General features: G+C 40.9%; 1 protein-coding gene across 1 annotated transcript in view; it reads right to left on the reverse strand.

The window, feature by feature from the left end:
* EMC2 (ER membrane protein complex subunit 2) overlaps positions 1–8,353 on the reverse strand; it is a 46,249-nt gene extending 37,896 nt beyond the window's left edge. Inside the window, exons 1-2 of the mRNA XM_072852030.1 lie at positions 8,162–8,353; positions 1,031–1,144 (exon numbers count right to left, since the gene is read on the reverse strand). Of these exons, the coding sequence (XP_072708131.1) occupies positions 1,031–1,144; positions 8,162–8,249 (202 nt within the window). The 5' untranslated portion in view covers positions 8,250–8,353. The remainder of the gene's footprint in view (positions 1–1,030; positions 1,145–8,161) is intronic.
* Positions 8,354–10,989: the final 2,636 nt, after the last annotated feature.

The raw sequence follows: 10,989 nt of genomic DNA on the forward strand, positions 1-10,989 counted from the left end.
CAACTGACAAGAAAGGGAGGCAAAGTGTCTTTCTGAAATGACTATGCGGATTTTAATTCCTGGAACACTGTATAAAGTTAGGTATTTGAAATTAAAGTTAACTTACTAAACTAACTGAAGAAGTTAACTAACTGAACAAAGGTAATCATATGGAATACTGTAACTTTTATTAGTAAATGCAATGCACTACTGTGGCTGCTAAAACACACTTGTGACTATATAACAGCAGTTAATAAAATGAAAGAACTACAAGAGAAATGTATTAACGAATGTCTATATTAAATTACCTGAATTATAAAAAAAGGGAAAAACAAGAAAGAAAAATGAGCATTAAAATAAAAACCTGTGTGAGATTAATATGCAAACCCATAAAATCTTGACATTTTGTTATACTTTGTTTTATTTTATGCTTATAGTAAAGAGTGCTTATAGTAAAAAGTAAAAATATTGTATTGTGACATGTTTCTAAACAATTCTCTTTTAGTATGAAACATTATATCTAAGCTTCTGTCTACTGAAATTAGTATAAAGTAGTTAAAATCCTCTGAAAATAATAATTTCATTAATAGTGGAAACTTAGACTTACCTTCAAGTATAATATCACAAATGTAATGTTTTTATTATAACAGCCTTAATATTAATTCCTGTAGTATGTATGACTTGATTAAGGAATAGCTTTCTCTGTTATAAAAAGATACTTTTCAATTTTTGCCATGGTTTCTGTTTAAGAACAGAAAATCAGTCAAATGACAGCTAGATAACATTTTCATGCTAAGTTTTCACATAATGGTCTAACTACTAATCTAGCAAACTGACAGTTCTAGTAGGTAATTTTTCCATCTGTCTTCACTGCAGCCCGTATTTGGGAAAGAAAATCTAGGAATTCTGGCAGCCTTAGACTAAGAAAGTAATATATATTTCATCAACATCAGCAGATACAGAAAGGCAACACAGAAGTACAAAACAGAGGCTGAAAAGAGAAAACAAAATCAGATAATAGAAGTTTTAAAAATAATGATTGTTTACTTACTGTCATCTCCAAGTTTAGATGCATATTCATTAATTAACTCTTCTCCAACATCCACTATCTGTTCACTGTTTCGGTAATTTTCTTCCCTCCATTTTCTCATTTTATCACGCATATCTGGGGGCAAAGGGGAGAAAAAAATAAAAACAAAATATTGAGATTTCCAGATAGTAATGGAATTTTAATTTTATTGCTGGAAAATATGCATATGAAGAATGGGTTTAGAGAGCAACAGATCTAAAAAAGTGACTTCTACTAATATTAGAAAACTACGAGAGAACAGACACGTGTATCAGACCTCTGAAACCGTATCACACAAACTGTGCTCATGCACTAATATAATCAATTCAACTTCTAAGTTTGCAGTCTCTCAGGTTAGTAACATATACAGTAAAAAACCTTATACCTAGTTATCCAATAAATAATAAAATTTAAGGACATTACCCATGGTTAGGAAAAATAGGCTACAAGAGATTTCTCCTAAGCAGTTTCACACATTTACAAACAGTAATAAAATTGCATTTCTGCTCCAGGTGAATAAATTTTCACTTAAATGTCACTTATTAGAAAAACTATGAGAACCCAATCACTGCTCACATTTATCAGTGTAAGCAAAATGCTGTGAACTTCCACCCTAAAAAGAATGTACACACTCCTATGGAAAGGAGCCTCAAGAAAGGCAGACATGGAAGCGAAGGCTTTCTACACCAGGGAAGTGCCCGAAAGTATAAAAAATATCACTGTTTATCTAGGTAAGACAGAAAAGAACAGTTTATTTTAGCATTAGGATTTTTGTTTCAAGAGTACATTTACTATGAATCAGATCTCCAAGACAGCAGGCATACTCGTGAAGTCAGCTAGAGAGCACTGCCTAGCCTAGGTTTTATTTATCCTCTGGATCAGGAAATTGCTAAGAATATAATTTTATATATACATATAAATTTATATACTTGTAGATGTTCCATATACAAGAACAAATTTTGAGGAAACTTATGGAAAATATTTTTCATTGATAGATAGTGGCTTTACTAATATGAAGGTACCACAACAACTGCTGCCAATTTTTTTTTAAACTTTACAACAGCTGGAAAAACAAACACAACGATAGATCTAAACACTGTCAGTTTTTCCTGCACTTCAAAATGCATAGTTAACATGACTGACAGTAAAAATTAAGTACTGAACTTTCTTCCATGTACCTGAAGTGATCTCAGATAGCTCATAAGACTGCTATTGTGCTACATTTTGTATTTTGACATTCAACCAAAACCACCACAGGGTTACATTTCATATGCATGGGTAAAGTTAAATGGTTCTAGACAGATGATGGTCCCTGGAAATTCAAAGTTAGACAGCAAGAATGTGAGAGAACACAAACATTCACAAAAGCTGACAAGCTAACCCCATAAAAATAAATAAGCTGTCTGATGTCTACCTACTCATTTACTTGAAAATTATCAATGCCTCTATTCCAGTGTGATTCCAAATGGAATAGCGTCTGAATTATGTATAACAGAACGCACATCTACCATTCATCACCCAAGTACAGCATTTACAGTGATGGAAAAAAACTGCAGGACAGAGAATAGTGTATCAGCTGACGACCAAAAAACAAAGTAAAAATAAATGTTCTCATTCACATGAACCTATCAAGACGCTCGTTAGTTTTAGAAATACTGAATTTTAAGTAAAAGGTAGAAGAAAGAAAATGCTAAAAACTGCAGTAAAACTTACACAAGGCTTTTTACAATGTTGTCAAACTTAATGAATTTCTTACTACGAAAGCTATCAAAAGAGTCAGCCAATAATAATTTAAGTCTTGGAAGCAAATCTACATACAGCATGTAATACAAGGTTGGACAGTAGCAATCGGGGATTTTACAAAAAAAAAAAAGTTAAAGAAATGTCTAGTTTTAATTACAACTACTCCTGTCACAGATACAGGCTGGTCCGGAGCAATTGATACATTTGTTTTGTATCTTAGGTTCAAGTCTTGGGTTTAGAGTCTTAGGTTCTCTTAAATTAGCAAGCTTTGCACATATAAATCAAAACATTACAAGTTCAAAGGAGCAGACGCACTTGCCACAATGTTTGTTGTTCCCTAAAAACATGCAAGCAGTCTGCAGGAAGCCAAAGGAAATAACCTGTGTTTTATTTTTGTGTCTGTTGAGGCGTCAGTTAATTTGGCCCGAGCAACCAGATATGAAGTAATCCTCTTATAATTACTTATACTTCAATTGTTTAGTTGGATCATAGTTTTCAAGTCCTCAATATCTAAAAGCACCTGATGAAATGCAGTTACCCCTATTAGTAGAGACATACATTGCATACTCCAAAATGTTACCTTGACATATAGCAACTGCTAGCACCAGCAGTCACTCAGGGACCCCACGACCATTACATTTCCAGAGATCATTTATATATTGCTCTTCGGTTACAGACACCAAATCTTCCACCACACCTCAGCTCCACCCACTCTCATCTTACAAAATATGAATCAAACCAAAAAATCCACAAATCCACCAATTCAACAAGCTTACCTAAACGCACAGGGAGCGTACCGGCCTGGCGACTGCTCTCTGTGGGTCTCCAGACCCCCACCCTTACCCGGATGCCTGACCAGTACCTTGCAGGTGCAGGCACAGGCAAAGGCAGCTCAGCTAGGCACTGCTGATGCTGCCTTTAACTGTAACAACTCGGCTTTCAAAGTGGCCTCAACTAAAATCCCAGCATCTCACCTTTGCCTGTCGTAATCCCATAAATTCATATATAAAATCCAGAGTAAACTGATCTGTCTCTTTGATTACAACTAAAAATTAGGAATACCTAAAAGCAAGCAAACACAGCATGGAACACAACAAAAACATCACACTGACATTTAATTGCACACAGATTTTGGCAGAGATAAAAATGTTAACTGTTTTCTATTTCCTAGAGCCTTTCCATAGAAACTGAATTCATGTTTACTTTGTAAGTCTGAGGTTCCTTCTAAGGAAAGAACCAATTTTGTCATCTAAAGTGGACTCTTAATGACTAGAGACACTAACGACAGAAGCATTCACTTTTAAAATTCACTTGGGAATTTCTTTGTTATGTATGACGTTGCCTGATACATACATTTGCAAGAAAATGGCCTCACATAGACAGACTGTTAAATTTCATCCTATAAAGCATTTTTCAAAAATTACAAAGAATTGCTTGAAAAAAGTCTCACATGAACACGTAACAAAAACTTGTAGTATGCCACTACTTAAGCAGCACAATTTTTAATATAGAAAAAAGCAATACTAATTTAACGATCCAGAAAACTTAAGTAATGTAAGCAACAGTCATCATGAGCTATTCAAAATCTTCCAAAATATTCTTTTCACTTGTTTTCAATTTATATTAAAAGAAATCTAGTTTAGAGAATATACCATCCCTTTCTCTTTTTGGTTTTGATATCCAGTGAAGAAGAGTTATTGACTGGAACAAGAATTGCCATGACAGCATTCAAAGATCTCCAGAAAGCCTGTCTAGCACTAGCCAAAAGTCACTGCTTCATTTTAGCTGGGTTTGAGATGTTAACGCTATTATGCTTCTGTGCAAGGTAGAGAAAGAACAGAAAAACTGGTTTATTTTGTCCAATTCTGACAATACGTCAGATGAGTTGTACATGTATGTGAAAGCCAATGGCCATTTTATTAGTTCTTTACTATCATGACTGCTTCTTATTTGCCGATCACGCTAATTCTGCACACGCAAGCTAACTTGTGTGCTACAAAACCTGTTCCTAAAATGAAGTTATACAGGTGTAATTTTCTTTTTTTTTTCCCCCCTTAAATATTTCCACTCACAGGCCAAATTAATCTTTAATGTATCACTGAAACCATGTTAAATATTTATGAATAGTCTCCATGAAGTTCTACATGGCTTAAGAGGCTCCTGTAAGAGGCTTCACATCACCAGTTACGACTGACTTGCTAAACTACTACATCATGCTTCTTTGCCAGGCTTGCAAGTCTTGGCTCCCTGCCACTCCACATAGTTTCTAATTCTTGTCAATATGAAGGAAGCAGGAAACAGAATGCCATTTTCTACTGGATAATTACTAACAGTGGCAAAAAAAAAAGGGAGCAACATATCACCTTAGTCTCAAATAAGTAAGCTGTAAAATATATGATGCATGCCCACATAAAGCATTTTTTTTAATACAATAGCACCCTGAAGCCACGTTTGGATCATCTAAGTCCACTGATCAGGATCCTGAAGTTAAATGGGAGGTTTTCCTGCTCCACAGGTTTAAAAATACACTTTAAAGCTCAAGACACAGCTGCAGACAAAGTAAAGAAAGAAAAAATAAAGACAACACCTCCAACAGTGGAAATCAGAGTTATTTTCAATTATCTTTCCTAACCAACTGTGCAATGCATTCACCTTACGTACAATTTAATCATTGTTAAACTCCCACCTTTGTCCCAAAGAACCTGGGTGAAAAGCGAAGCAAGGTACAAACTGTATTTTATCTGCCTCATGTTATTCTTCTTCCCTAACCTCCAATCACAGTTTCATCTTTGAGCAATATGTAAGTAAAAAGCATCTTGTTTAGAAAGGACTAAGTATATAAAGGACATTTTTCAGATTAATACCAACCATATATCTGGTTTCATAGAAATTAAGTGTTTTAGACAAATTCAAGATGAGCTACACTTAATTCCTAGAGCTGTGTGTTCAAGTTCTTTGCTGGGGACTAGGTCACAATGCTGCTGGGCCCACCCCACTCATGATAAGCCTCATTGTACCAGGGATCTGTCAAAGTACACACGGAGTAGAGAGAAGAGCCACGTTCTCTGAGAAGAGCCTTTGCATGGTCTGTTGCAGGAATCCGTTCATGTTTACTTTACTTTGCATCTCCTAACATAGAGGAAAAAAATATAATTTTTCAAATGTGCGCTTCTAAAGCGCAGACAGCGGCCTGTACCAACGCAGATCTTCAAAGTTTTCCCCTACACTCCGTCTTTCACTTGGATGTAAACTGGAAGATATCAACTTAGAAGTTGATATGACAAAACTCCCCAGCTAGTCCCCAAAAATTTCCTATTCAGTATACCCATATGCAAAACCACACACCTAGCACAATGCCACAAATATCAATCAAAACTCTTGGAAATAGAATATGGAAGTTATTTCCAAGCGTAGGATGCTCACCTCAGTATGGATTAGCCAAGTCCAAAAGCAGTAAGCTTGAGCATCCTATACCCGGCCTTTACATTAGAGCATAAAGACACCAACTCTGCAATGCTCTCGGACAAAACAATCTAGGGCTAAATGTACAGAAACATATCCACAGGGCACATTACCTGTCCCGTGAAAAATCTCATTTCTCTTTCCAGTCACTGACACCTGAGAACAACAGGAGAGAACAAAAAACCCCTAAATCTCTGGGTTTTATAACAAATTCTGTTCAAGCAAAATAAAAACTAGAAAAGTTCTTTAAACAAGCTGGGTTTAGAGCAACTGTTGGGAAAGCCTAACAATAACACTAGTAATGCTCCACACAACTTTCCTTCCTGCATAGTGGCCTGCCTGCTCTCTATCCAAGCTGAGCTTCACAACCACTATACCTTCTCACAGGAGATATAAAAGAACGGGCAACCAATCTTTTCCCAAAGTGCTAAATTAGTCTGGCAACATCATGGTGATGCAACCAAATATCAGAGCAAAACTACCTATAAACCGACCACCAGACGCACTAGCAAGAAAGCCCTCTTCTTCATCCTTAGCCATTCAGTTACAGCACTATTTTCTTCAATACCAACTAAAATATTTTCTGAGAGTAGTGCCATTTGAGCTGAAAATTGAGTATTTCAAATTCCATTTTGTTTTGGAGTCCTCTAGAAAAAGGTGCAGGAAAGACAGCATGGGCACTATTTCTGACGGGCAAGTTACTAGCATCTGCTAAAATACATCCCGTGCAATGGTCCTCCTCTTATCCCCATACTACAAAACCAAACCAAGCAATAACCTATACTCAGGGAATTATTCTATTGTTCAATTATTTCTTCACAAGTCAGCAGTAAATGAATAAAAAAACAAAGATCACACAGCTTCTCTCTGCATTATCTTCTCTGCTGCATAATGTTTGCCATGTATTGGACCACCTAGCTAAATGTTCCCCCTTTATGGCCAAAATTATGGAGAAGCATTCGTTTATTCCTGATAGGAGATGGTAATGGGCTCGAGTACTGCATGAACTCACATTTGACCACATACTGCTTATGAGAGAAGAACCATTCAGAATGTCAGGTAAACCTCAAGAAGTATTACTATAAAAAAAACCAAACCCAAAACATTATGATAAAACAGATATGAAAGCTACAAAGAGCTGGGGAGCAGGATTTTAAAAAACTTTTATGTCACTTCAGAGCTTCTGGGAGTTCCTCCACAAACACTTATCATCCAGTTTTAGGAAAACAGCAGGTAATTTTAAGGCGTTCTAAAAGGTGAACTGAGACACAGACCGCTGACCCAACCAAGAGACCATTTTTTCCTGTAAGCCGTGTATAAGTATTTTGGGGGAGCTGGGAAGCAGTGGGAAGAACGCCAAACGCCGTCCTCTGGGGAAAGGGGGCTCCGTCCCCACAAAGCGGAGGCAGCGGCTGGAGGGCCCCCGCCGGTACCGACGCTTGAGGAGAGCACCCCAGCAGGGAAGCTCACCCCGCCGCGCACCGGGGACAGACACGGGGCCCTCCCTGCGCTGCGGGCGGTTACAAGCCGGCGGGAGGGCTGCATGAGCGCCGCCGCCCACCGAGGGGTAACCACAGGTCGCCAACTCCGCTTCCCAGGCAACGCCGCCCCGCTCGTGTCGGCCACCCACCGCCCGAGGAGCCCGGCGGCCGCCACAACCGCCGGCCCCCTCGCCCTAACCTCCTGTGCCGCCCCTCGGCCCCGCCTGGGTACCGCCACCGGCCGGCACCGGCTGCCGGGGCACAGGCGCCGGCCTGCCCCGGGCCCGGCGCGCAGCGGGGCTCCAGGGGCACCGCGCAGGTGCGGGCACCGCTGCCCCCGCCCTGCGGTGGGTCGGTCGGTCCGAGCCCGAGCCCCAGCCCGGGCCCGGGCCCCGGCCGGGAGGCCGCCGGCTGGCCGCGGCGTTACCTTCCCAAGTCACGTCGTACATCTCCGACACCTTCGCCATCTTGGCGGCCGCCCGCGTGACGCGCCGCCGTGACGGCCCCGCCGTCATTGGCGGGCAGGGCGGGCGGCGCCCCGCGGCGGGGCGCGGGTCCGCCTGAGGCGCCCGGCCCCCCTGAGGCGCCCGGCCCGCCTGCGCAATGCTGCCGGGGCCGCCGCGGGCCTCCCGCCGCCCCCTCGCTGACAGGCGGGGCCGCAGGAGGCGGCTTCAACCCGCTGGACGCGAGCCCCCGAGGAACCGGGCTGGCGGGGACGGTGGGTTAGAAAGCTGGCACTTGTCCCGTGGTGGGTTGGGGTTTTTTAACCTGTATTTGCTTCGAGAGTGCAGTGACCAGGGGAGACGTGTGATCGCCCTTTCCGTGCTTGTCCTGCCCGCGGCCGGAGAGGCCTGGCTTAGCTGAACTAAAATGCAGAGTCGCTGCTGAGTTCGCCTGAACTGGAGATGGCACTAAGGGCTGCACGTTAATTTCTCCTATTTTATAGTCCGCATAAGCTTTCCACATGCAGTTCACATGGCACAAAGATTTACACCTTGAATACACGCTGCGTGAGGAAGCACCCGCTTTGGTTTCTTTTCAGCTTGTGAACTGCCAGAGTTTCATGGCCCCTGGCTCCTGGAGACGAGATGAACCATCAAGGATGAACCATCCATTTCTCTGCATTTGCTCCAGCCACCCCATGTGCCGTAAACCACCACAGTGACAAATTTCTGGCAATAAGTCGGAGAAGCCCTGAGGGGCCATACAGCTGGCAGTGGGGCCGGGGGCCCACTGCTGGGCCATGCCCACCTCTGTCTCCTCTCCAGCATTTATTTTCCGCCACTGTGGCTTCTGCTGACCACCAGTCAGGGAGATGAAGGATTTCTTAGTAAAGAAGGCTCCCAATTTCAATACTCTGTGGTTGTTAAGAAATAAATGTATCTCCGCTGAAGATGTTAAAAAAATGGTGATGGATTTTTAACTTCATGTATTATAAAGGAATTGTTCTTTAGAAAATATCACTAGAAACTTATTTGTCTGACATTCAACTCTGACAAGATCTCTTCTGGGAAATGCCTCAGACTCCATACTCAAAATTAATCCCCTAGCTCCCATCAACAAATGTACTCTAGTATCAAGAGAACTCTTTCTGTATTTATTGTGTTGCTTCCTCTGAACTAGAATAAACTACTAATTCCTAATACAATCTACAGTGTAATTACAAGTAATGACTTCGACAGCTAAAAGGCCTCGACTGGAATTCAAATGGTGGTCTAGAAAGACTGTGTATGCCTAATTTTTCTTCCCTCAAAAGTGGTTTTTGATCTTCTAAGTCACTGAATTGTTTAGACCTTGTATAGCACAGCTGTACGTCCAGCTAATTTTACAATGCCATTGTCTGTACTATCTGAACACTTCCAAAAACATTTATGTATTTATTCTTATAGTATTCCTATGGGTAGGGAACTACTACTCCTGTTTTACAGGTAGAGGAATGAATGCAGAATGGTTACGTGCCAGATCCATAAAGGACTTAGCACACACCTGCTCTGCACATTACAGGGTAACATTGAAATAGCTGAGGTAAAATGAGAAATTAGCTTGTGGAGTTCAGTGCTGCTGGATTGCTGAGCTAGCTGTAATGCCTAATGTGGGATGCAGACAGAACTTTTAAGCATATACATCCAAAATTTTGATCCTTTTAAAGGCCCCATCAGCTGCCACCTAATGCTGAAGGAACTGAAATTTGAGAAATGTGTGTTTGAAGTGTTTGGGAGGGGTTTGGACTTAAGATTCCCGGACGTCTAGGTCTGTGCTTCTGCACCTGCCCACAACTCTGTCTCAGCAGGAGGAAGGAGACGGTACCGCACAGGCGCGGTCCAGTTATTGTTCTCAGCAATAACTCTGATCTCTCTGCTAGCTAGATTTAGACAGCTCCCCAGTTATGCTGGATTGCTTCCTAAGACATGCAGCCCTCCACCTGCACTGTAAGAGGAGACTGGATCCTGAAGTTACACACTGTAAGTGTTGACTGCTGCCTTTTTTGGACGTAGTCTTGAACGACTTGCCTAAAATCACATATGCCGCTCTCTGCCGAGCTCAAAACTGACCCTTCCACTGCATTCCTCTGCTCTCAGTGTCGAAGAGAAAACCATCCACACTCACCAAGAGCCGGGAATTATTGTTACAATATCCCGTTATGCCAGATACTGTTATAGTTGGAAACAGAAATGGTTTTGGTGTTAAGCTTTTTATTCTTGGAAACTAAAGCAGTGGTTTTGAAAGCTGTTTTCTAATGCCAAGGAGCCCCATCACTTAATTCAAAGTTGAAAATGTTTTGCTAATAAAGTTTAAAATGCTCTAAAAAGGCAATAGTCATATGAAATCTCTTTTCTGGATCTGTCATATTCTGCTCTTGTGCCACTTCTGCAGGAACCAACCAGAAAGGCAGTGATCCAAATCTCACATAATAACGGTAAATGCAAGGTTATTTCAGGGGACTATTTAAAAATGCAGAAAACTCACCATAAGCTTTTTGTTGGTGTCACAGCTAGTTCCACATATTGCCAAATGAAAATGGAAAAAACAACAAAACAAAACCCAAATATCCTTTTTTGCTCAGTTTTCTATTAAAAGACCTTTCTCTTTTATTATGAAACCCATCAGTCAGTTCAATAATAATTCATTCAGAATTACGGTTCAGAGAATTGACATCTACCAAGGAAGAAGAACATAGTAATTTTATTTACAGCTTACCAATACAGCAAAGCATGGAAGTCTGTGTCCTATGCATGAGGTATGGGGCATATAGAG

Source organism: Ciconia boyciana, chromosome 2 (genome assembly GCF_034638445.1).
Source record: "Ciconia boyciana chromosome 2, ASM3463844v1, whole genome shotgun sequence".
NCBI lineage: Eukaryota > Metazoa > Chordata > Aves > Ciconiiformes > Ciconiidae > Ciconia > Ciconia boyciana.